Source organism: Eptesicus fuscus, chromosome 23, assembly GCF_027574615.1.
Source record: "Eptesicus fuscus isolate TK198812 chromosome 23, DD_ASM_mEF_20220401, whole genome shotgun sequence".
Lineage (NCBI taxonomy): Eukaryota > Metazoa > Chordata > Mammalia > Chiroptera > Vespertilionidae > Eptesicus > Eptesicus fuscus.
In genome coordinates, this window is record NC_072495.1 from 1,524,867 (window position 1) to 1,550,802 (window position 25,936).

The 25,936-nt window shown below is 60.2% G+C and overlaps 1 protein-coding gene across 1 annotated transcript in view; it reads right to left on the reverse strand.

Annotated features, from left to right (window-relative positions):
* SORL1 (sortilin related receptor 1) overlaps positions 1-25,936 on the reverse strand; it is a 159,467-nt gene that overhangs the window by 62,076 nt on the left and 71,455 nt on the right. Inside the window, exons 14-22 of the mRNA XM_054712585.1 lie at positions 25,734-25,920; positions 21,934-22,062; positions 20,960-21,045; positions 17,173-17,345; positions 16,200-16,331; positions 13,788-13,879; positions 10,662-10,908; positions 10,001-10,139; positions 1,591-1,764 (exon numbers count right to left, since the gene is read on the reverse strand). Coding sequence (XP_054568560.1) covers positions 1,591-1,764; positions 10,001-10,139; positions 10,662-10,908; positions 13,788-13,879; positions 16,200-16,331; positions 17,173-17,345; positions 20,960-21,045; positions 21,934-22,062; positions 25,734-25,920 — 1,359 coding nt within the window. The remainder of the gene's footprint in view (positions 1-1,590; positions 1,765-10,000; positions 10,140-10,661; positions 10,909-13,787; positions 13,880-16,199; positions 16,332-17,172; positions 17,346-20,959; positions 21,046-21,933; positions 22,063-25,733; positions 25,921-25,936) is intronic.

Sequence of the window (25,936 nt, forward strand, 5' to 3'; positions counted from 1 at the left end):
TCTTTAAAGCAAGCAGTGTGACCCTCCACAAAAAGCACGTTGTTTAGTGAGGTCCAGAACCCGTGACCACCGGCCTCAGTCTGGGGACCACGGGTGTTCTAACGGGACACAGAGCCTGGACCCTTCTCCCGGGACTTGGTGTCAACTCTTCCCAAACGCCCTCCAGAGCCTGGAAGAGCTTCCTGAGCCTGAAGGGAGGCTCGTCCTCCTCCATTTGTCTTTCTCAGAGACCAGAGGTGACCTCACTAAGCGGCTGTGGGGGCGGGGGGGGGAGGGGTACCTCACAAAGCAAAGAGCCTGGAGCCCAAGGAAGAGGAAACTCGGGCCTTGAACTGGGTGCTTCCCAGCAAGGCCCCCAGGACTCACCTCGCGGGCAGAAACAGAGGCTGAGGACCAGGGAAGTGGGGAGGGTAAAATTAGACAGGAAAAAGTTCAGGATCTGTGCATTCAAATTCAAAGGGTGAGAGGGGGGAGGCTGCAGCAGCCACTGGCCGCACCGGGAAACAGGGGCGCCAGGCCCTGAGGCACTGAGCCGGAAGCTCAGGGCACTTCAGGCGGTGGGTGGGGTGAGGGAGGGGGAGTCAAACCAGTTCTTTCTCCCAATCCAGTCGGTCCCCTTAAGGAAGCTGGAGAGCGTGGGTGAGGGATGAGCGAGGACAGCAAGTGGCCAGACCAGAGAAAGGCAGCCTCAAGGGCCTGCCACATGGCATTGTGGGAAGTGGGCCTCTGTGGGCCCTCCAGCAGGGCCAGCTTTGGGTGGGAGCGGTCACTGCGTCCCCAGGGCAAACAGGACGTGGGGAGGAGGGAGAGGATGTGAGAACCAAGAACGGTGGGCGTGGCCGGCATCATGGAGGAAACTCCCGAGGTGCCCACCTCAAGGAGACAGGGGGAGGGGGAGGCAACTGGAAAAGGCCTCAGCCCGTTCTTTTAAATGGCCCAATGGGAGAGAGCAGACCTAGGCGACCTAGGAGGGAACAGGTGACCCCCTGGAGCTCAGCCAATGAGGAGCCGGAGGAGGGACTCACAGCCTCCAGATAACAGCCTGTGATCACTGCTCCTGGCCTGTCCCCACTCCCGCTCTTGCAAGAACGTATTAAAGGTCTCGTTTGCGCCACACTTCTGTCTCCAAGTCCGTTATTTTAACTCGGACAGGTGAGCATTTCTCACAACATTAAACCAAAGCACAAGCTCTTATCTATAATAATAAAAGCGTAATATGCTAATTAGACTGGTCAGTTAAACGACCTTCCAGACATCCTTCTGGATGACCTTCCGGATTAAGCTGGGGCTGCAAGGGCTGAGGCAAGCCGCTGTGGCTGCGAGGGCCGAGCCCCTTGCACGGTTTTGTGCACCAGGCCTCTAGTTTTTAAGTCACAGCTCAGGGCTGTCCTGAATGAGGACTGAAATCCCAGGTGGACCCTGAGCCAGGTGCGTGCAGGCGCTGAGTGGTGCTGTTTCCACCGAGGGCATTTCAAGAACTCAAAGACATCAGGGAACAGAGAGCACAGGGCACAAGGGGAGGAAAGGGGGCGGGGGGGGGGGGGGCGGGGGAGGAAGGGGACGGGAGGGGGAGGAAGGGAAGGCGCGTACCTTCTTTCACGCAGGAGTTGTTCTTCAGCTGATAGCCCGCGGGGCACTCGCACCGCAGGTCCCCGGCCTGGAGCTCGGTGGCCGGCACCCCCTCTGGACACCGGCAGGTCCTGCTGCCGTTGGCCCTGGGCAGGCACAGCAGGCTGCAGGGCCGGGGCACACAGGCGTTGCTCCCTGGAGGAGGCAGAGGCAGGGATACAGGTCACACACCCGCAGGCCGCCAGCAGCTCCCCCTCCGCAGACTCCACCGCGCGAGGCTGAGAGGCGAGTGGCCGAGCTGGGCCCTCCTGGGAGGACCCCTCTGCTCAGAGCCCTCGGAAGCCCCTGCCCACACGCAGCCTCGCAGATCAGAGTCCCCGAGGAGCTGGTCTCTCCCGGGACTCAGAATGGGATGCTGACGGCCACCCACGGGGACCGGGGAGCTCAGCGGGAGGCAAGTCCTTTGGGCGGGTGTCCGGTGGTGCAGGGCGAGCCCAACCTTGGAGGCCAGAGCGGCGCAGACAAACTCGGGGGATGCAGAGGAGGGAGTCCGGGCTGGACAGCACCAGGGACCTGGAAGAGGCGGGGGGGGGGGGGGGGGGGAGGGGGGGGGAAGGGGAGAATCAGGGGAGGTGGGAGAGAGAGGAGGCGGGGAGAGGGGGAGGGGAGAGGCCAAGGAGAAGGAGGGGAGAGCAGGGGGGAGACGGGGAGGGGAGAGGCGGGGGAGGGGGAGGGGAGGAAGATGGGGGAGGGGAGAGGCAGGGGAGGAAGATGAGGGAGGAGAAAGGCGGGGGAGGGGGAGGGGAGAGGCAGGGGAGAGGGATAGGGGGAGGGGGAGGAGCCTGTCACAGGCCTCACTGGCGCTGCCTGCCACACCACCAATCCACACGCAGACCATTCCTGTGCGTCCATCCCCGGTTGTTTCCCCACTTCCTGCCGCGGCTCTCTGAGGGCGGCGGGTGGAGTCCCTAAGCCTCCCTGGCGGAGAGGAGACGGTGAACAGGATGCACTAGGTACTCCCCAGGGCAGCTCTTTCCGGGGATGCGGAAGCCAGAGGAGGCGTGAGCCCTGTGCAGCGACGGGCACGCCGTGAGCAGCAGCGTGGGCCGGACCGTGGGGCCAGCCAGCGCCAACACGGAAGGAACGAGCGTGAGCCTCTGAGGAAGCTCAGCGGTGAGGAGCCGCTTCCCCGCACCCAGGCCCTTCCGCCGCGACGCCCTCCGGCCGGGAGATGGGCTCACCGGGCCCTCACTGCCCCTGGGTGGTGGGCGCCTTACCCGTGCGAACGGCACCCCACACCAAATAAACACCGCCATCGCCCGGAGCTCAGGCCCACGGGTTACAAGACGCTACAAACAGAAAACACCCCCCTCGGAGGGAAATCCACAGGGTGAGCGTTCCACAGCGCCCCCAAATAACCTCACACCCCAACGGCTGAGGCACCACACAGAACAGCCGCCACGGCCGCCGTGCCAGACCCCAGCCGCGCCGCCCCGTCCACAGGGAGGGAGCCGCCCCGTCCACAGGGAGGGAGCCGCCCCGTCCACAGGGAGGGACCCGCCCCGTCCACAGGGAGGGACCCGCCCCGTCCACAGGGAGGGAGCCGCCCCGTCCACAGGGAGGGAGCCGCCCCATCCACAGGGAGCCGCCCCGTCCACAGGGAGGGAGCCGCCCCGTCCACAGGGAGCCGCCCCATCCACAGGGAGCCGCCCCGTCCACAGGGAGGGAGCCGCCCCGTCCACAGGGAGGGAGCCGCCCCGTCCACAGGGAGGGAGCCGCCCCATCCACAGGGAGCCGCCCCGTCCTCAGGGAGGGAGCCGCCCCGTCCACAGGGAGGGAGCCGCCCCGTCCTCAGGGAGGGAGCCGCCCCGTCCACAGGGAGCCGCCCCGTCCTCAGGGAGGGAGCCGCCCCGTCCTCAGGGAGCCGCCCCGTCCTCAGGGAGGGAGCCGCCCCGTCCACAGGGAGGGAGCCGCCCCGTCCTCAGGGAGGGAGCCGCCCCGTCCACAGGGAGCCGCCCCGTCCTCAGGGAGCCGCCCCGTCCTCAGGGAGGGAGCCGCCCCGTCCTCAGGGAGCCGCCCCGTCCTCAGGGAGGGAGCCGCCCCGTCCACAGGGAGGGAGCCGCCCCGTCCACAGGGAGCCGCCCCGTCCTCAGGGAGCCGCCCCGTCCTCAGGGAGGGAGCCGCCCCGTCCTCAGGGAGCCGCCCCGTCCACAGGGAGGGAGCCGCCCCGTCCTCAGGGAGCCGCCCCGTCCACAGGGAGGGAGCCGCCCCGTCCACAGGGAGGGAGCCGCCCCGTCCTCAGGGAGCCGCCCCGTCCTCAGGGAGGGAGCCGCCCCGTCCTCAGGGAGCCGCCCCGTCCTCAGGGAGCCGCCCCGTCCTCAGGGAGCCGCCCCGTCCACAGGGAGGGAGCCGCCCCGTCCACAGGGAGGGAGCCGCCCCATCCACAGGGAGGGAGCCGCCCCGTCCACAGGGAGCCGCCCCATCCTCAGGGAGCCGCCCCGTCCACAGGGAGGGAGCCGCCCCGTCCACAGGGAGGGAGCCGCCCCGTCCACAGGGAGCCGCCCCATCCTCAGGGAGCCGCCCCGTCCACAGGGAGGGAGCCGCCCCGTCCACAGGGAGCCGCCCCATCCTCAGGGAGCCGCCCCGTCCACAGGGAGGGAGCCGCCCCGTCCACAGGGAGGGAGCCGCCCCGTCCACAGGGAGCCGCCCCGTCCTCAGGGAGCCGCCCCGTCCACAGGGAGGGAGCCGCCCCGTCCTCAGGGAGCCGCCCCGTCCTCAGGGAGGGAGCCGCCCCGTCCTCAGGGAGCCGCCCCGTCCTCAGGGAGGGAGCCGCCCCGTCCTCAGGGAGCCGCCCCGTCCTCAGGGAGGGAGCCGCCCCGTCCTCAGGGAGCCGCCCCGTCCTCAGGGAGGGAGCCGCCCCGTCCTCAGGGAGCCGCCCCATCCTCAGGGAGGGAGCCGCCCCGTCCTCAGGGAGCCGCCCCGTCCTCAGGGAGGGAGCCGCCCCGTCCTCAGGGAGCCGCCCCGTCCACAGGGAGGGAGCCGCCCCGTCCACAGGGAGGGAGCCGCCCCGTCCACAGGGAGGGACCCGCCCCGTCCACAGGGAGGGACCCGCCCCGTCCACAGGGAGGGAGCCGCCCCGTCCACAGGGAGCCGTCCCGTCCTCAGGGGCCACGGCTGCGGCGGGAGTGCCACTCGGGTAACCACTCCACCAGGACAGCCCGGCTTGGTGTTCACGGTGACGCCGCTGCCGTCCGCTCGCCGCTCCTCGCGGGAAAGGAGCCGGGAAAGCCAGACCCTCAGCCGTGTCCCTGGGCAGCTTCACCAGCCGCAGCTCTGCCCGCCCCGGGGCCACATGCCGGTGCCAGGGAAGTGCCGGCGTGTCGGTCGCTCCGGGACAGACCTGGCTGGCCGGAGCGGGTGCGGCCCCGCCCGCCGAGCGCACTTGGGAGAGAAGAGGAGCCCTGACCAAGGACTTCGCTCCCAGGCTCTGAGCTCACGCCCTGCGTGGCTTTTGGCTCCTACGCCCCCTGGTTTGGCTCCTGCCTGTGTTGCCTCCACAGCCATGTGGCCATGCGGACCCCACACGCAATGGACGGTGGCCTGCGGGGACACAAGCTGAGCCAGCGGGTGCTGGGCTGGACCCGGCTCCCACAGGGCAAGACCCCCCGGACAGGGGCCCTGCTGCTCGCTCTGCTGCCGCCCAGCTGCACGTCTATGACGGGACGAAGGGAGGTGGGGCTTTGGGAACCCAGGGCCCGTCCCACGGAAACACAGCTTTCTGCCCTGCTCACGCCCCGGGGCCCCTGAAATACTCGTTCCAGTGGGACCCCAAGAACCCCAGTTCCACCAGACGGGGGAGACGAGCCCCTCTCCTATCCTGTAACAGAAGAGGACGCCTCACTCAACAGGCCAAGAAACTGAACAACAATCGGATGTTTGGAGAACACTCGGTCACAGGATATTTTCACAGGGTTGTGTCTATAAAATACTAACATTTCCACACACAGCAAACGCTCCTATGCAAAGAGGCAATAGCCAAAGGCACAGAGCCCAGCACCGGATGCAGCGTTCAGGAGCCCGGGCTGGGCAGAGACGCATGAAACCAGTCTTAGGGTCAACCCCAAACCATGCTGACCAGGTCACTGACCCCAAGAGGCAGGCGGGGCAGGAGTGCGGGGCTGGGACAGAGCGCGTGCAGAGAACAGGGTCACGTGCCAGGGGGAGCCTGCAGGGCAGGGTGCAGTTCAACAAAGCACGAGCCTGGCCCTCCCACGGGGCCAGTCTGTGTGGGAGAATGGGGAGCAGGAAGGGCACCACCCCAATGTGAAGGGGTCCCCTTAGGAGACCAAACACAGCCCTGTGATGTCTGTCAGAGTCAGAACATTCCCTGACTTCCTCTTTGGAAAGTTCTTCCAGAAGGTACTGGACTGCAACGCTCCCTCCCTCAGACGGCCTGCAGGCTGCACCTGCTGCGAGAGGCTGACGGACCAGAGCAGCCCCTGTCAGCTCCGCCGCGAGGCAACAGCACAAGTGACGACTGTCCTCAGACTCACAGACGTCCCTGCGGCTGGAACAAAGGGCCTGGGAAGCCCACATTTCCCCTCCACCCCTGGGTCTGGCCGCCCTGGCCAGCAAGCGCCCCTCGCCGTGCCCCCCTCCTGTCCCTTAACAGTAAGAGAGGACGGAGCCCAGTCTTTCTAAGAAGGATGTGAGAATCAGTTCTCCCGCCTCCGCTAGCAAGGCCTTCTCAATCAATACACCTCTGCCTGCTCCAAACACTGACTTACTCAACACTGGCTTTTGCAGCACCAGGCACACGAACCTTGGGCCTGTAAGAGCCAGTTTGGAGCCAAACATACCATCTTATTTAGTTATCTACTGAACTCAAACCCACCCCATGACACATACCTGCCCTCATTATACACAGTTAAAAGCATGCGCTTCCTGCAGGCTCTGAGAAGAACTCCAAGGGCTCCCACAGACGTTAGCTCATTGCAGCACCAACTAAACACATCAACAGCCTCGCAAAGTAAGCTGCTTAAGGAAGAAAGACTCTGTGAAGAACGAATTCCAGCAACACTACGCACAAATCAGCCAGGTGTAAAGATGAAAAATGCATCTGTCGCAAAGCAAATAGCTCAAACTGACAAAAGTTCCAAATCAACAAAGTTCCATCACAGACAAGAACCAATGAAGCTTCGAAGTCAGCCGTGTCCCAGGAGGGCCTGGTGGCTTCGGGGGCGACAGCGGCAGCCGAGCGAAGTCAGCGCAGCCGCAGTTCAGATTCTTAGCACTTACTCAGCACGCAGTGCAGAGTTCCTCAGCCCGACTTTCCTGTCCTCGTCCACAACAGGGAGATGTGGACAGGACACATGGATTTGGGGAAGACGAACTGAGGTCACACCGCCCATCAAGCACATTGATGGGTGCTTTTTGTGGGAAGTGGGCCTCTGAGGTCCCTCCAGCAGGGCCAGCTTTGGATGGGAGCGGTCACTGAGTCCCCAGGGCAAACAGAACGTGGGGAGGAGGGAGAGGATGTGAGAACCAAGAACGGTGGGCGTGGCCGGCATCATGGAGGAAAGTCCCGAGGTGCCCACCTCAAGGAGACAGGGGGAGGGGGAGGCAACTGGAAAAGGCCTCAGCCCGTTCTTTTAAATGGCCCAATGGGAGAGAGCGGACCTAGGCGACCTAGGAGGGAACAGGTGACCCCCTGGTGCTCAGCCAATGAGGAGCCGGAGGAGGGACTGAGTAAATGGGCTGTGCACGCTGCCCCAGGTGAGCCTGTACGACCAGACGGACACCCACTCTCGAGAGAGCATTAAAGTCTCGTTTCGCCATACTTCCGTCTCTGAGTCTGTTATTTGAATTCAGACAGGTGAGCATTTCTCACATTATGACATCACAATGCCTTAATAGATGTAGTTATTATCATCATCTTTACTTTACACTCACAGGGAGTCCTCCACGTGTCAAGAGCAGACAACAAAAACAACAGACTGCCTGGCACCAAGGATTGTCACCCAGACCAGGAATCTGCAATACTCAGCGTCCAAAGGGGCAGGCAGGCTCGAGCGGGCAAGCTCAAGACCAGGCGACACCCCACTGCACGTGAGCTGTGCCGGCAGCCAGATGCCCTGGCAAAAGCCTCGATGTAACTAACCCACACTGGCCTGTCGGAGAGATCCCAGCCCAGGACTGCGGCAGGAGGTCCCGGGAGGCAGCAGCCAGCCACGATTTCCCTTCCCTGGAAGTGTGGCCGCAGGTCAGCTGGGAGGAAGCGACCTGCCAACACGGGCGTGAGGGCCAGGCCTGCGGTTCGGCTGACCACAGTGTTTCAGGAGCGGCCTGTGCTCACGGGGACGCGCACGCTCCCAGGGACTCGTCAAGATGCAGGCCAGCCTCCTGGGCCAGGCGGGAACCGAGAGATGGTGGTCAGCGGGCTGGTATCCTCGCCAAGGCCCCGAGAGCCCAGTCACGATCTGGGAGCTGAGCCCTTCATCGCCCCAGTTCAGGCCAGGTACCTCCTCTAACAAACGTGGCCTCTCCACCGAGTGGCAGAACTGGAACCAAACTCAGCTCTTGGGCTGCCAGGGGCGTCTGGGAAAACCAATTCCTCTCTAAGATGTCACTCCCGAATCTTCCACGGATCCTGTTCCAGCCCTGCCCGCGCAGGTCGGCCGTGAGGACATAACAATATTGACTTACAGTTCTCATGCGCCCTCCTTGGCCCCAGGAGGGTCATGGTATCTCTAACCGTATTACTTCCCTTTGTCAGTTTTCTCTCAGCACGGCCTGCCAAGCCGGCAGGACAATGGCGCATTCTAATTCAAACCGGAGCCCGGCAGTGTGTCCTGCCAGGGAGTCAGCCGACCCGGGGCCGCCTAACCCTGCGGCCGAGGCGGCGCTTCCTGAACGGGCTGTCCTCGGAGAGCCTGACCTCTCCCCTTAGTGCCCACCGTGCGCGGAGGACGTCAACAGAGGGAAGGCATCTGGGACAGGGCAGCTTTCCACAGAGCGGCCTCGCTGCCAGGACGGGAGGCCAGAGCCTCCGAGCAGCTCAGAAGCCACAGCCAACCATCTTTAAGAAAGCTACTGACTGCACCTCCTTCCCATCCCTTCTTCTTCCAACACACATGAAGTGGGCACCTACGAAGTGCCAGGCACCGGTAAAACCACTGAGCAAAACGAAGAGAGAATGTTCATCCTGGGGGTTGGCGTTTCTTGGTGGGCACACAGCGAGTCATCACAGAGCTGCACCTCGAACCACGGCAGATGCGTGCTCGTCTGAGCCACGAGGCCCAGAGGGGATCCTGCCAGGAAGCAGCACTGCCTGCACCCCCAGCGCAGCCCGGCCCGGGAAACGGCGCAGCCCTGGTTGGGTGTGCGGGGTGGTGTGGCCCCTGGGACAAGTGTGAGGCAGGAACGAAGCACATGCAGGGCCCCTCCTGCATGTCCTCTCAGTGAGGGGACGAAAGCAGGGGAGGCTGTAATTACCTACCAATCACCAGCACTCCGGGCAGGCAACACATGCCTCTTCCAGCTGCTTGTGTCTCATTAGGATAGGAATCACGATGCCGTCAGGAAGAAGTGAACAATGTGCCTGCCACTGAGACTGGCTGTGGCTGGGTAACACTGGCTGTGGCTGGATAACACTGGCTGTGGCTGGATAACACTGGCTGTGGCTGGCTGAGACTGGCTGTGACTGGCTGAGACTGGCTGTGGCTAGATAATACTGGCTGTGACTGGTTGAGATGGCTGAACTGGTTGTGGCTGGCTGAGACTGGCTGTGGCTAGGTAACACTGGCTGTGGCAGGCTGAGACTGGCTGAGACTGGCTGTGGCTAGATAACACTGATGGTGGCTGGCTGAGACTGGCTGTGGCTGGATCACACTGGAGGTGGCTGGCTAACAATGGCTGTGGCTGACTGATTCTGGCTGAGACTGGCTGTGGCTAGCTGAGACTGGCTGAGACTGGCTGTGGCTAGATAACACTGATGGTGGCTGGCTGAGACTGGCTGTGGCTAGCTGAGACTGGCTGAGACTGGCTGTGGCTGGATCACACTGGAGGTGGCTGGCTAACACTGGCTGTGGCTGACTGATTCTGGCTGAGACTGGCTGTGGCTGGTTGAGACTGGCGGTGGCTGGCTAACACTGGCTGTGCCTGACTGATTCTGGCTGAGACTGGCTGTGGCTGGCTGAGACTGGCTGTGGCTGGCTGAGACTGGCTGAGACTGGCTGAGACTGGCTGTGGCTGGCTGAGACTGGCTGTGCCTGACTGATTCTGGCTGAGACTGGCTGTGGCTGGCTGAGACTGGCTGAGACTGGCTGTGGCTGACTGATTCTGGCTGAGGCTACGGAGCTGCTGGGGCAGAGGCTGCAGCACCAGCCCTTTTCTGGGACCCACCACCAAGATGAGGGAGGAGAGGCCTTACCAGCAGCCTTCCCCTTGTAGAAAACCTTCATGTCCATCAGCCCCGGGAGCTGGCTGGCCAGCAGCGCCACCTGCGACCCGCCCTGCTTGGAGGCTCGGAAGATGCTGAGCTGTGACCAGTCGTCCCAGTAGAGGTCGTTCTGAAAAGAAAACATCGGCTCTTTAGTGTGGCTCTGGGCTTCCCTCCGGGCCCCGGCGAAGAGAGCTGCCGGGGAGGGACACGGCGGGCACTGGCCGCCGCCGGCTCCTCTGGACCCCACGCCACGCGAGTTCACCCGAACCGCAGCCCCACCCGCACCGAGGCACTGCCCCAACGAGACTACTCGGTCCGCACTCACGCCTGCCCACAAGCCCACCCCTTCCCTTTGAAATCTGCTTCTCCACGTTGGGAGAACCTTTCCTTCCACAGAGCCAAGCGGGGTGGCCGGCCCCCCCCCCAGGCACAGGCTCCTTGGGGGCCACAGAGAGGCCGGGCAAAGCTTCCCGGAGCCGCAGGCCATAGCTGAAACCAGGGACGGGCACCCATGGGCTGAAACAAACAGCCTCAAGTCTGGAAATGAGCTCTCTTCCGGAAGTTGGACTAGCCGCTCTGCAAACCCAGCCCGATCGTCACAGCAGTGTGCTCACACCCTGGGACAGGGCGGGCCGCGAGGCAGCCCCACCTTGAAGACGGCGATGGCGTAGGGGTGCGGGAGGCCGCTCAGGAGGACTGAGCGCCGCTGGCCGTGGAGGGAGACCCGCTCGATGCAGTCCAGGTAGGCGTCCGTCCAGTAGACCCACTGCTCATCCACGGAGATGCCATTGGGCCACTTCACGTCCTCTGACACTAGGGGGCGCACAGCAGAGCCGTCCATGTTGCTCCGGTAAATGCCCGGCCTCAGGTCTCCCCAGTCGGTCCAGAGCATCACCCTGTCCAACCAGAGAGCACGTGTCACCAGTTCTGTCCAACCAGAGAGCACGTGTCACCAGCCCTGCTCCCCGGGGGGAGGCCCTCCCACCAGTGGGTTATTTCAGCCTTATTATCACAATATGTAATCAGAATACCAAAACCATTTCATTCCTTGACCCACAAGTTCCTGTACTGGGCGTTTTCTATGTATATAATCAAGTAATGCAAAGATAACATAAAAAAGATGGTCATCGTAGCAAAGACTGTTCATACTAGCAAAAATAATCTATACTAATAAGAGAAATATGGTAATTGACCATCACTCAGCAATGCCCACAGCCAATCAGCAGGGAATATGCAAATTAGCGGGACAAAGATGGCGGTGGCCATGGAGCCAGCCGGAGTGGGCAGGAGGCTTGGCCCTCAGCCCCTCACCTAGGCTGGCCAGGCACCCCAGTGGGGACCCCCACCCTGAAAGGGGTGTGGCTGGCATGAAAACGGCCCTCAGCCCCTCACCCAGGCTGGCCATGCCCCCCCCCCCAGTGGGGACCCTCACCCCATGGGGGCATGGCCGGCCTGCAAACCACCACAGGCCCCTCACCCAGGCCGTCCCGCCCCCCAAGGGAACCCCCACCCTGATCCAGGACACCCTTCAGAGCAAACCAGCCAGCCCCCACCCATGCACCAGGCCTCTATCTATACTAATAAAAGGGTAATATGCTAATTAGACTGGGAGACCTTCCAGGAGACCTTCCGGATGTTCTTCTGGACAAAGCCATGGTGGCGGGGCCGAGGTAGAGGCGGTTAGGGGCCAAGAGGGGAGGGCAGTTGTGGGTGTTCAGTCCAGTATGGGACAGCAGTTGTGGGTGATCAGGTGGGGGGGAGCAGTTGGGGGTGATCAGGCTGGCGGGGGGGGGAGGGCAGGTGGGGGCGAGCAGGCCGGCATACAGAGTGGTTGGGGCAATCAGGCAAGCAGGCAGGCAGGCAGGTGAGCGGTTAGGAGCCAGCAGTCCCGGATTGTGAGAGGGATGTCCGACTGCCTGTGGGATCGGGCCTAAACCGCAGTTGGACATCCCCCGAGGGGTCCCAGATTGGAGAGGGTGCAGGCCAGGCTGAGGGACACACCCACCCCCGTGCATGAATTTCGTGCACCGGGCCACTAGTTTTTTAAATAAAACATGTATGTATTTTTGTGTGTGTATACATATATGTATTTTAATCTGTAGAAAAAGTAATACCATATTTTCCGGCATATAAGACGACTTTTTAACCCGGGAAAATCTTCTCAAAAGTCGGGGGACGTCTTATACGCCGGGTGTCATCTTATAGGGCAGGTATATCCTAAACTCTACATTTTAACTGGAAAAGTTGGGGGTCGTCTTATACGCCCAGTCGTCTTATACGCCGGAAAATATGGTACATTATGATACATACAAAAGAAAATTATGCAGCCTAAAGTCTATAGGTACTCATATGAAACCCTCTTCAAAACATTTTAAACTTTTAATATATGGCCCGGTCGGCATGGCTCAGTGGTTGAGCGTCGACCTATGAATCAGAAGGTCATGGTTAGATTCCCAGTCAGGGCACATGCCTGGGTTGTGGGCTCAATCCCCAGTGTGGGACATGCAGGAGGCAGCCAAGCAATGATTCTCTCTTATCACTGATGTTTCTATCTTTCTCTCCCTCTCCCTTCCTCTCTATAATTAATTTTAAAAAATTAACATATGCAGAACAGTACAATACATATCTTAGTACTCTATTTGGCAAATACGTGTATGTGTCTGAGTGTTTTAAAGATATGTGCTTGTACATGGGTTAAAAAATTCTGAACGAGACACAACTAACTACTAACCCCTAGGAATGTGAGGTGAAGAGTTAATAGTGAGAAAGGAGAAACAAGTATTGTTCACTTCATAAACTTCTCTTCTCTTTTAAATCAAGTGCATAACTTCCAGATGTTTGTTGTTGTTCATTCTCATCCGAGGATATTCTTTAAATGTTTGCACCGTACAAGAAACACATTGCCCATGGACACAGACAACATGTGGTGAAGGCAGGGGTGGGGCAGGAGCTGGTGGAGGCAGCAATGAGGGTAACATGGGGGGACGTCTGTAATACTCTCAACAATAAAGATAAATTTAAAAAAATAAAAAATGCTACAATAAATGTGTGTGTGGTATTAAAAGAAAACGAATCCTCACACTATCCAATCAGACCTAACTATGTCTACAGAGAAGCTTTAACCTTTTGCACTCGGATGTCGAGTGTGATGGTTATTGAATGTATCAATAATTTGAAATATAAAAAAATCCAAATAAGTAAGTTTGTATGAAAAGAAACTCCAGTTTTTTATTCTACTGCTGCGCTTTGTAAAATCTGGGGTATTTAAAAAATTAAATCCCGAGTAGAATAAAGGAATCGAGAAAAAAGCAAGCGAGTGCAAAGGGTTAATATTATCTTTTCTTAATATGTTTTTATTGATTTCAGAGAGGAAGAGAGAGAAACATCAATGATGAGAGAGAATCATCAATCAGCTGCCTCCTGCACTCCCCACACTGGGGATCGAGTCTGCAACCTGGCATGTGTCCTGACAGGGAATCAAACTGTGACCTCCTGGTTCATAGGTCGATGCGCAACCACTGAGTCATGCTGGCCGGGCCTTAATATTACCTTTTGTTGGAGAAAGTTCCCACAGATGTGAGACATCTGGATGTCTAAGAAATTTGGATGCCTGCTGGTGAAAAGTTACCTGACAAAGACTATGGTTTCAAAACTCAGTTAACAGCTTACTACAACCACAGTCCTGAGAAGCAGCTTTTGCCCAGCAATTTGCATTTCCGTGAGTCTGTCCGCTGCAGCCTGGGACTCACACCGTCTTCCACGGGGCCACACTTACCCCTCCTGGGGCACGAGGGCCAGAGCGCGGGGCCGATCGAGCACAGAGGAATTGACGATGGTGAGTCGGAAGTCGCCATCCGGATGAGCTACCTGACAGACACCAAGGAAGAGAAAAGGGCCGAGATGGGTCAGAGCTGCTGCAGCCTCCGACCAGCTGCTGCCTGCAGACCGGCCCCTCGAGGCCGCCCGCTCCGCTCCGCTCCGGGCGGACCTGGGACATCCTCCCCTTTTCCAGTCAGAATGGCCTTTCCTCTGGCTCCCGACACGCACGCTCTGGCGGAGGCACCAACACCCTGGCCCCGCGCCCAGGCACGCGATGTGCACGGCACTCCTGTGTTTACTTATTCAGCCCGCCTGCTGCCCAGGTCCCCGGCGCCCGGCGCCACGCGTCCACAGAGCCAAGTCGCCGTGCCACAGCCTTGCAGTGACGTCTCCACAGGCTTCTCCTTCAGTTCCCGCGACGTCAGCAGGCCTGTCCCCCCCCCACCCCCGCTCCCTGACCGGCCTCCGCCATCGCCCTGCCCGTCCTCCGCTCTCTAACCAAAGCCTGTCTTTCCTTCAGGCTCACCTCAGGCCCCTCCCTCCACGGCTTCTGAACACCCTGCTCACGGGGCTCTGGTTTTACACCAGTTTGCACCAGCAGTGCCTGAGCGAGTGTGAGCACGGCTCTGCCTGCGTCCTGCTGCCAGAGAGCACGGGCCACGCACCACAAAGGAGAGAGACACGAACACCACCAGCAGCAGCCCTGGCCGGCTGGGCTCCGTGGATAGAGCCTTGGCCTGCAGACCGCAGGGTCGCAGGTTCGATTCCGGTCAAGGGCACCTACTTGGTTGCAGACTCCTCCCTGGCCTGGGCCCTGGTCAGGGCTTGTGGAGAAGCAACGTAATGGACTCGTGGTCACACGAGTGGAGAAGCAACATAGTGCCTGCCCACTGCCTGTCCGATGTTCTCGCTGTGCGTCCCCAACCTCCTCTGCCCCCCGCTGTGCGTCCCCAACCTCCTCTGCCCCCCGCTGTGCGTCCCCGACCTCCTCTGCCCCCCGCTGTGCACCCCACTGCAGCACGCACCGCCACAGAAAGGGCTGGCCCATGTCCTCATTCTGTTGCCTCTCCACTAAACTCTATCCTTCAGCCCTCACTGGCTGGCTCAGTGGATAGAGCATGGGCCTGCAGACTGAAGGGTTGCAGGTTCGATTCCGGTCAAGGGCATGTGCCTGGGCTGCTGGCTCGATCCCCGGTGTGGGCGACAGGAAACAGCCGATCAATGATTCTCATCATTGATGTTTCTATCTCTCTCTCCCTTCCTCTCTGAAACCAATAAAAACATATTTAAAAAATAAAAGATAAACAACAAAAATAAACTCCATCCTTCACCCGAGCCTACATGCCTCGCCTCCGCTGTGTCGTCCAAAGGCGAAGCTGCGCCGGCAGGCGCCACGCACTCGGAAAGCACTGCGTTTGCCAATGGCGATGGACGGATGGACCTGACGCCAAAGTCCCTCGGCCACGGGAATGCAGGGGCCCAGGCCGACCCTCACCTGTGGCTCATGTCTTCAGCCTCCCTGGGCTGTGTCTACCTGCTTCCCCTGGCCCCACGCCCACCCTCCACAGGGAGTAAGAGCAGAGGCAGGTCCAGGCCAGCAGCACCCGCACCTGGAGGCTGACGGGGCACTCAGCGGCCACTGCGGAGCTCCATGTGCCCGGGCAGCTGAGCGCGGACAGGAGGTGAGGGGAACGAGGAGAGCCACCGTGCTGGGTTGTTGAGTCAGTCCTGCCAGGTGGCTCCCGCAGGGGCGGGCACAGTGCGAGCCTCATCGCCCTGGTGACGATGACAATGCTGCTGTCATTATTCCTCTAACCGACCGCCATGACCGACCACCATGCTGTCCGAGTGCCGATGGCGGAGCATATAATAATGCTACAGCCCTAGCCAATTTGGCTCAGGGGACAGAGCGTGGGATTGTGGACTGAAGGGTCTCAGGTTCAATTCCGGTGCACATGCCCAGGTTACGGGCTTGATCCCCAGTAGGGGGCATGCAGGAGGCAGCCAATCAATGTTTCTCTCATTGATGTTTCTCTCCCTCTTCCTTCCTCTCTGAAATCAATAAAAATGTTAAAAATAGTCATAATAATGCTACGATACTATTATTGTCGTCGTGACTGCTCTGTTTCCTCTACCGAATGCAGCCTCTCAGGCACCTCAGGAGGCGTTTGGCAGGTGCCCGGGTTCTGGGTGCGGGACCCTCACAGCAGAGAGCAGCCGCTCCGCGACCAGCCCTCGCCTTCCTCTCGAGGCCCAGCGCCCATCCTCGGGGGTCTGGGAATTCCAGTAAAACATGGCCCCCTGGCCCCGTCTCTGTCCCATCTGGCCGGAGTCCTACCCGCTGCGTTAGGCCAGGGGACACACATACCTCAATCTTCTTCAAGCCGGCGTCCACCCAGTAGAGCAGCTGGCTGAGGGGGTCAAAGGCCAAGGCCTCCACGGTCTCCAAGCCGGAGCTGATGATCACCTCCTGCCCGGAGCTCCCGTTCAGACAGAGGCGCTGGCGAGGGAAGAAGCAGCAATTCTGTGAATGCGCAGGGACCTCCTGCCCAGCGAGTCCCACGGACGGACACCCTCCCTCAGCGGGCCTGCCGGCCGGGGAGGATGAGGCTCTGCACCCGTGAGCTCTCCTGATGAAAACGGCGGGTGTTAAGTGATGGCTTTCTAGAGTGGACGCTTCCTGTGCGAAGCAGAGGAACGAGCAGCATGGAACCCTGCAGGAGTCTGTGATCCTGGGCGGACTGCTGAGCGATGCCGCGCCGCCCGCAGCCGGGACCCGGGGCGTGCGGTGTCTGCTTTTCAGATCAGCAACCCCGGGCTGGCAGTACCTTTAAGCCCCTGTCTGCTTTTCACAGTTTCTCTCCCTTGAGAGGCTCGAGGCCATCAGGTGCTATTGTTGGGAGACACTCAGCCGCCACCCGCGCCCACCCGTCAAACGCCCGAGCCCCATGAGATCTCTGTGGGTTGGAAGTCCAGATAAAACTCGTGGAACTCGCTTTTCTAAAAGGACTGAAGATCAAACAGCTCTGCTTGGAAATGCAGGCTTCAGGCCCGCCTCTCTGTGGCCTGGGGGCCGGCACAGCCTGCTCCGTCCTCACTGCGCAGAACGCCACCGTGGGCGAGTACATAACCACCACGAGCCCAGGGACCCCAGTCTGCACCGGCGTCCTCCAGTCTCCCCAGCAGGAAAGGCCTTGTTGGGGCTCCCGGTCAGCGCTGCGTCCGTCAGCCCCGAGGTGGGCAGACTGAACCCTCTGCTCCCCCCTCCTCCGGCCACTCGGAAAGAAGTGTATCTGTCGGGCGGGTGCGAGCACGGCCCCCAGCCGGCCGGGCCCACTCACCTGGATGAGGTCCAAGGCCAGGTCGGACCAGTACAAGCAGTTGCGCGCGTAGTCGAAGTCCAGGGCGACGGCGGCCCGCAGGCCAGCGAGCGGCAGCTGCTCGGTGGCGCCGGAGGCCAGGTCGTAGCGGTGGATGGACTTGCGCGTGGCGAACAGGATGAACTCGTTCTCCTCTGCACAGACCACAGGCGGGGTGAGCGGTCTCCGCCTCCGGCCGGGGCCCACACCTCAGCCACTGGCACGCGGGCCCACGGGGGTCCCCCCCGAGCACAGGCGCCGCGGACGTGGACTGGAGCTCACCTCCCGCTCGGGCAGGTGACAAACTCCCATGACCTTCCAGCGGTTCCTTGTTTTTAATCTGGACCCCGCAGGGGGCAGGCTCACCACCCAAAGGCCGAGCGCAGCCTCAGGCCGTCAGTCACACTTGACAAGGACCGGCACCGTCAGCACGCGGCCCGCCATCAGGGGCCACAGCCGCTCGCCACTGAAGACGTGCAGCCAGGCTCGCCAACCGCTAGCTCACCTGCTACGTATTGTTCACCACGGCATGAGGCAACCTCACCGCCCCACTCTATTTCTGAGACAATAATAACACATTTGTGCTTCACTACCGACAATGTTTTACGACGCAATCATCATAAACTCTATTTCTTTAACAAGTACTTATCCACAACCTACAGACTGTGCACCAGGCATCATTTAATCCACACAACTGTCTAATGAAAGGCCTACTATTAACACAGTTTTACAAATCAGAAAACGGAGAGCAGCGAGGTCAAGTGATTCACCCATGGCCACGACTGATAAGCTCCGATCCGAGGCCCGGGCCGCGGTGCTGTCCACAGCGTCCCCCACACCGCGCTCTGCGGTAAGCAGACACTCACGGGGCCATGTTCAAGCTATGGAGAGGCCGGGAATCCCCAGGAGGTTTGCTTCACGTCCCAGAAGTCACTAAAGAGCTCGTGCCTCTGCCCCGGTTGGTGTGGCTCAGTGGACAGAGAGCCTGCCTGCAGACTGAGGTCCTGGGTTCAGGGCACATGCCCAGGTTTCTGGCTCAATCCCCAGTGTGGGTGTGCAGGAGACAGCCAATCAATGAGTCTCTCTCATCACTGATGTCTCTCTCTCTCTCTCTCTCTCTCTCTCTCTCTCTCTCTCTCTCTCTCCCCCTCTCTAAAATCAATAAAAATGTATTTGAAAAAAATAAAAAGCTAGTGTCTCCCTCTCCCCCAGTCGGGAACAGCCTGGCACACATCGGGTTCCTCGCAGGGAGGGGAGCGAGCACACGCTCAGGCCCTGCCCGCGCCCTCCTGGACAAGGCGCTGCGACGGCCCACGTGCAAACCCGAGTCCCTTTGCTGCACGTCTGCACGGTTCCTGGTGGCCCCCCATTCCCTCCCCCCCGCCCCTCCCCCCCCCCACCCCTTCCCCCCCCCTCCCCTTCCCCTCCGCTCCTTCCCCCCTCCCTTCCCCCCCACTCCATTCCCTCCCCACCTTCTTCCCCTCCCCATCCCCTTCCCCTCTGCTCCCCGCCCCGCTCGCTTCCCCCTCATTCCATTCCCTCCCCACTCCCTTCCCCCCTGCCCCCTTCCCACCCCCGCTCCCTTCCCCCCACTCCATTCCCTCCCCCCCCGCCCCCTTCCCCCCACTCCATTCCCTCGATGAGCAACACGCACTAGCCTCACAGAGGCTTCCACACAGATAATGCACCGACATGGATCTGCCTGCAACTCTAATAAAGGCAAGTTCGCCTCTTTTCCTCGGGTCTCACTTCACTTCTCGAGTATCTAAGCTGCCACCGCATGACAACCAATTTCTCCTTCCGGTTTTCAGGAAAACATTCCCAGGGAAGGGCGGTCAGGAGGAGACAGCTGAGCCCCTAAATGTCACCAGAGCCAGGGACTCCCCGAAGCTGCGCAGGGGAGAACAGAGCCACTGCAGCGAGCCTCGACCCCACGCCCCCCTCGAACACCCACAAGCCTGACTGCTGCGCTGGTTTTCCTGCTCTCACTAAGCCTCGGTGGAGCCCGTGTCCAGGGAAGCTCTGGGAGCGCAGCCCTTCCATGGAAACTTCCCTTAGGAAAGGACAGGGTGCCGGCCAGTCCCAGCACGGGCACAGGGCAGCCACCTGTGCTCTTACAGCACTCGTACCATAAAGGGAAAATGGACTTCATTTTGGAAGCCTTCCAGGTGCCCAGGTGCCTCACCTTTGCAGCGCTGTGGGGTCCCATCAGTCCTACACCCTCTTCCTTTCTTGGCACAAGCCTGCCTTCAGCCCCAGACTTATCAAAACAAACAGCTGTGAGGAGGCCTCCGCTGCGAGGAAGATGTGTCCGCCTCACTCCCTGTTCTAGCCTCTCCTCCATCAGAAAAGAAAACAGCTTTCCTACCAGTTAAAGGGCTTTAAACGCAGTTTGGCCCCTTGCTGAATTACTCAGGAACGTTTATTACAGAAGTGCGACTCCAGCCCCCCGGAGCAATCACTGAAGCCCCAGTGAGCTGCTGCGGCCCAGCAGCCTGGTCCTCCCCGTCTCCACAGGGAGGCGTGCTGAGCGCTGGCAAGGATGGAAGACTGTCAGAGGCCCAAGGAGCTAAGCGTGCAAAACACAGGGCGAGCAGGCGAGCAGTGAGCCAACGAGAGGCCACGCTCCCTGCTGGCGCGGACACCGGCTTCTCTCGGGACTCGCTTGGACTCTTGGCTGCTCAGTTAGCGTCCACCTGCGGGTGGAGCCAGGCCCATCATCGCCCTCCCCAAGGCCTGAGCAGGAGGCAGGGCTCAGGGCCAATGAGGAAGCTTCCCATGAATGAGAGCCGGGAAGAGCGAGGGGGAATGATGCTCAGATGAGCACCTTGCAAAGGGACAACTTCGTGTTCTACTACAAATACCTCAACGTGTGCCATCACCACTAAATCGACTTAAACATGTTGGAACACATGTATAGCGTGTGCACACACTCCATTTCCTTAGTTAGCACGCATGCGCTCACAGGAAGCACATTCCCTTGAAGCTGAGCGTGCTTCTCTGCTTCACTGACCAGCTGTGTGGCCTTCAAGGAAGTCATTCCATCCTCTCCTCTGAACAGGCCTCCTCACATTTTTAAAAAACGGAGCTAATTATGTTTCAGGAGTTAAAATGACAACACATGGAAAAGCACACTGAAATGTGTAAAATTCCACTACAATCCTATCTAATAAAGATGTAATAAGCAAATGGTCGTTACGCCGTGAAGCGTAATGACCGACCGTGTAACGACTGGATCACGGATCAGCAGGAGGGTGGGGCAGCGAGCTACAGGAGGAGGCAGGGCAGCAAGCTATGGGGGGGGAGGGGCGGTGAGAGGGGAGGAGCTACAGGAGGGCAGGGCAATGGGTGGAGAGCTACTGGAGGGCGGCAGCGAGCTACTGGCGCATGGATTCGTGCGCAGGGCTACTAGTATTATTTATAATAAGTAACACAAAAATAAGGTAGACCACTAGCTACTTCCGCAAAAGCCTCTTTCCCATCAGCTCTGCCAAGCAGATCAAGAACAAGAGACCGGGCACCACTGGCAGGCCCCCTGGACCACCGCGGGTGCTGAGTGAGCGTTTCTCCACGAACACAGGGGATTTCCTTCAAAAACACTTCTCATTCCTGTGAAGTCATACGGGTACTATAAGCTGAGTTTGGATCAGGTTTAGGGAGCGCTGAGAAACGTTAACGCCATTCTTTCTCGATGACCCAGGACAGGCTGCGAGATCACCACCACGTCCCAACGACGGCTCAAGAAGCCAAGGGAAGCGCCACCTCTTACCTGCCACGGGGCACGGGACCAGCTCCCCCTCCAGTCGCGCTTCGACGTCCCCTCCACTGCACGTGTCCCCGGAAATCTTCCGATAGCTGTCCCCCCAACCCCAAGAGCAAGAGGTGAGACACGTCAGAGAACAGCCGTGCGGGCTCTGTAGCCCTGGCCGGGGTGCTCCGTGGATGGAGCGTCGGCCTGCGGACTGAAGGGTCTGGGGAATGATTCCGGTCAGGGCACATGCCTGGGTTGTGGGCTCGATCCCCAGTAGGGGGCGTGCAGGAAGCAGCCGATCAATGATTCTCCCTTCCCCTCTGAAATCAATAAAAATATGTTTTTTAAAAAAGGCTCTGTGACTGGAACGCATTCCCAGCATGCACAGCAGGGTTCACCTGCTCATTTCCCATGGATCCCTCAGGTCAGGCCCAGCGCTGCCGGAATCAGGAAGCAGCTCAGACCAACTGGTGCTATCCTGCACAGCTTTTACACCCATTTCCCCACAAGCTCCTCTGACGATGTGCGTGCTAAATGTATGACTTCAGATACAAGTAAAGTTGTGGAGGAACTTACAGACTTGCCTTTTTCTCTCACTGCGGATGGAAGAGTTTGCAAACATCCTAACGTTAAATATTGCCCGAGCTACTTGAAACCTGCTTGCCAGCCCTAGCCAGTTTGCTCAGTGGATAGAGCATCGGCCTGCAGACCAAAGGGACCGGGTCAGATTCTGGTCCAGGGCACGTACCTCCCCAGCCCGGTCCCTGGTCGGGCGAGTACAGGAGGCGACCAATCGATGTTTCTCTCTCTCTTTCCTGCTCTCTCACACTCTCTCTAAAAATGAATGGAAAAATATCCTCAGATGAGGAGTAAAAAAAAATAAAGACACCTGCTCGCCGAGGAGTCTGGCATTTCCAGTACGAAAGGCACCCGGGGCTCTCAGACCCAGTGCGGACCCCAAGTCCCCGAGCTGCAGCCGCTGTGAGACGCACCCTCTGGTTCTCCTGTAAGTGGAGCCGGCAGGGCAGGGCGCAGGAGGGGAATAGGACTGCTCAGAGAACTCGGGGTCGGGCACGCAGACTTCCAGCAGCAGGTCTTCACTCATCTTGAAGCCGAAGTCACTGAAAGGCAACGAGGGCTGGTCACGGCCGCGGTTTGCACCTCAGGGCCGACGCTGCGCCTCCCGCACGCCGCCTGCACCGGCATCACGGGCTCCTTCCACGCCCCGTTACAGACTGCGCACAGCTCTGCACTGACACGTTCCAGACCTTTACATCAGAACCAGAATCGTAAACCACTATCACGTGCCACGAGGAGATAAAACCAACGCGATCATTATGCTCCAGACAGAATAGCAGAACGTTAGCTAGATCCCGCACCCACCCGAAGACTGCGCCTGCCGCTCGCCGCGGGAAGGAGAGCGAACGTTCAGAGCACGAGCACCTAGTGCGCCTTCTGGACACGACGGGGAGACTTCGGAGAGAGAGTAGGCCTGGTCAGTGTGGCTCAGGGGGTAGAGCGTGGGCCTGCGGACCGAAGGTCCCAGATACAATTCCGGTCGAGGGCACGTACCTCAGTTGCAGGCTCCTTCCTGGCCAGGGCCCTGGTCAAGGCTCATGCAGGAGGCAAACCATCGATGCACTTCTCTCACATGAATGTTTCTCTCTCTCTCCCTCTCTCCCTCTCTCTTCCTCTCTAAACATCAATGGAAATATCCTCGGGTGAGGATTAAAAAGAGAGAGGAGTTAATAAATGTCCCCCTTTTTTAAAACCCATGTTATTTAAGGTCATGTCCACATACTACCCAGCATCACCGGTGTCCCTCCTGTCCTTCAGGACCCAGCGCCTTGGTCTTCGAGACCCCCCGCCACGTGGGGCCATGCCGCCTCCACCCCACCCGCTCCGGGAGCAGAGGGAAGCGGGTCTCGCTCTTGCCGAGGCTCTGCCGGAGCGTGACTTCTCCCGGCTGCACTGAAGGACTCCCAGGGGAGGCAGTTTCGCCACACGCGTGTCCAGGCCCCGCCCAAACCGTGACTGGAAACTCAGAGGCACTTCCAGCTGCTCGCTCTCCCGAAAGGCTTCGTTTGCTCTGTTCGGTCCAACAAACACTTCGTACACAGCTACTACGTGAAAAACACTGACCAGGTGCGGGCAGTGGTCTGTGTATCCTGCCAGAATTCACACGTAGCCCTTCCTACAGAATTGCTCAGGAAAACGTTTATTACTGTGCCAGGCAGGGCTTACTCATGAAAGCAGACCCTCTGACTGAGGGGCTGCTGTACACCTTCTGGGGGCTGGCTGCAGCGTTAGCTCATTCCTGTTTCGTCTCCCAACGGCCAAGCTCCCTTGCCAGGCGGGTTTCCCCACCCCGCAGCTCCCGCACTCCCTTAAAACACAGAAGGCTGCAAAACGCAGCCCACTCACCAGGGGCTGGCACCTCACAAAACTTGTTTCAGTCACGTGTGTGCATGCATCTACATGTACAAAGATGTGTGGGCACCGGGTCAGACTAGAAATGCATGTGTGCCCAGGAGCTGCGTCAGGAGTTCGAAAGCCACACTTCTTGACAACGTGGGGAAACGTAAAGATGTACAAGAGTCTGCTATACTTTGATAACCACCTTTTTGCATTTATAAAAAGACATAAAAGAAGCCATACCCTGAGCCAGGGCACTGTGGGCCAGTGGTGGGGCCTCCGGAGGGGGGAGGGGCAGGGGGGCAGCTGAAGGGCTCAGAAGCAACCTCTCGCTCCAGTGCAGGTGCCACTCGGGAGCTGCACTGACGGCAGATCCCACCAGTCACCTGCTCTCACTCCCTCTCCTGCGGTCCACCTTCAGGCCGTCGCACTGGCCACTGCCACGTCCAGGGCCACACAACCGCAAGGTCCGCACAGCGGGCGCGGGTGCCTCCCCTGCAGCTGCAGCGAGCGGACAGAGGGATGCACAGCAGCCGGACGGCCGAGACCCGCACTCCCTTTAGCGCTGTCGCGGGCCATCACCCTCACCCTCACCCTCACGGTCTCACTTGGCCCGAAGCCCTACTCCATGGGCGCAGGGGCGGTGGCTTTCCTGGTCTGTAATACTCAGCACCCGGGGTCTCTGGTCGGTGTGGTGGGCGTATGGACCAGGAGAGCCAGGCCAGGGCTGACAGCCCCCCAGCCCCTGGGACCTGGTTTCTGGAGTTGCTGCCTGGTGGCGGATTTTAGAGAAAAGGCCAACAGTGACCATCCAGTGAAAAAATAACAGTGAAAAAGTCAGATTTGTTAGATTGCCCGGCGTATTTTTGTTGTTTTGTTTGCGTTTTAAGTACTTCGTGGGGATAGAGGAGAGAGAGAGGGCCCTCTCCCTGACTAGGGCCTCTACAGTCAGGGGACCACTCACTCAGGCCAGCAAGGCTCTCGGATCAGCTACAGGTTAATCAGAGGCCAGTGGGCACTGCCCTGGCAGCATGGGGGCACCACCCAGCTTGGGGTGCTATGGAGCGTCCACGCTACTGGGACCACACGCTGTCGAAGGGAATGTGCGTCTGGGCTGCCCAAAGCCCCTGCTCCCAGAGCGGGTGTGGGGAGGCAGCGTCCGAATCGCCACGGCTGCATGAGGTGCCCACTCGGGAGTCAGCCTCGCACGTTAGCGTGACCCCGGCGACCCATGCGCACAGTCAGTCTCAGAAGCCTGGTCCGCAGAGGCGTGCCCAGGGTGGCAGCTGTTTCAGTAAAGAGAACTTACTGGGTCCCTCCACGCCTACCCACCGGGCCCTGTTCCTGCTGCCCAGACCCGGGCGAGCAGCTGCAGAGACCACGGGCTGCAAGGCCTAAAGCATCCCCTGGACGGCCTGATCCAACCTTGGACCAGAGGCACCTGGGTGTCCGGCTCCAGGCTGTGCGTTTCCTTGGGCCTCAGCAGCTGCTGGAACATGAGTCAGCTGTTTGAGTTCAGTATCCGAGCTCAGCGGACAGGCCTGCTGCTCCGTGCGGACCTGGTGCGGGTCACAGACCCGAGCGCCTGCCTCAGGGCTCCGACCTCAGCTCTCTGCGGAGCCTTCAGACACCTCCTGCTCTCGGCTCATCTCCACGCACTGACACCGCCCCCGCGTCCCCGCCCCGCTCCCGCCAACCAGACACCCAGCAAGAGCCCCAGCGACCTCCCTGCCCCCACGCTGCTGCGCCCTCCTCTCAGAACGCTCCTGCCCTCACATCTGGGCCTTCCCGAAGGCCATCGCCCACGAGGCTTCCCCCAGAAGTTCTCTGCCCAGCAGCCATCCCGTCTCCTCCTTCCCACCTGTACTCACAATGGAGGTGCCCCCCAGGCCAGCAGCTCCACCCCGTTAGTTACTGTGTGCGTGTCACTGCTCCGCACCTGCATTCTCAACAGTCCTCCATGCTCTGCTCAAGAACTAGCGTGTGTGTGTGTGTGTGCGCGCGCGTGTGTGCACGCTAACATTCCCACGTTTCAAATAAGGAAAGAAACTCCCTCTAGAGCAGGGCTCCTAGGAACCAGGAGTTGCCCCCGTGGCCCCCAGTACGTGCCATTTGGGGCGCCCACACGGACACAAGCCGAGTGCCCCTGCGGAATGGTGGCTGCCATCCCCGGGTGGAGCGCTCCGCCCACATCACCGTCCCTGCAGCTGAGGGACGAGCCGAGGAAGAAGTGCCGGGCACGGCCGCCACGAAAGGTGCTCCGTCACTATCTGCTTCCTGTGGCTCCTTCCTCTCCTCAGGGCAAGGGCCACGCCGGCTCCCGACCCACACGGCCGAGCAGGCAGCACCCTCCACCCCAGGCGGCGCGGGCACCCACCACTCGTAGTCGGCGCGGGTGCAGGAGCAGTTGGCCACCACCACGGGCCGGTCGAAGTCTTCGCCGTTGAAGCACGTGGCGTGGGGCGTCCGGCGCTTGAAGACCGTCTTGTGGCCCAGCAGGCACTGGCTGCCCCTCTCGTCGGACGGGGACCACAGCTTGTAGTCGTTCTCGGTGCAGGGGACCCCTGCGGAGGACACAGC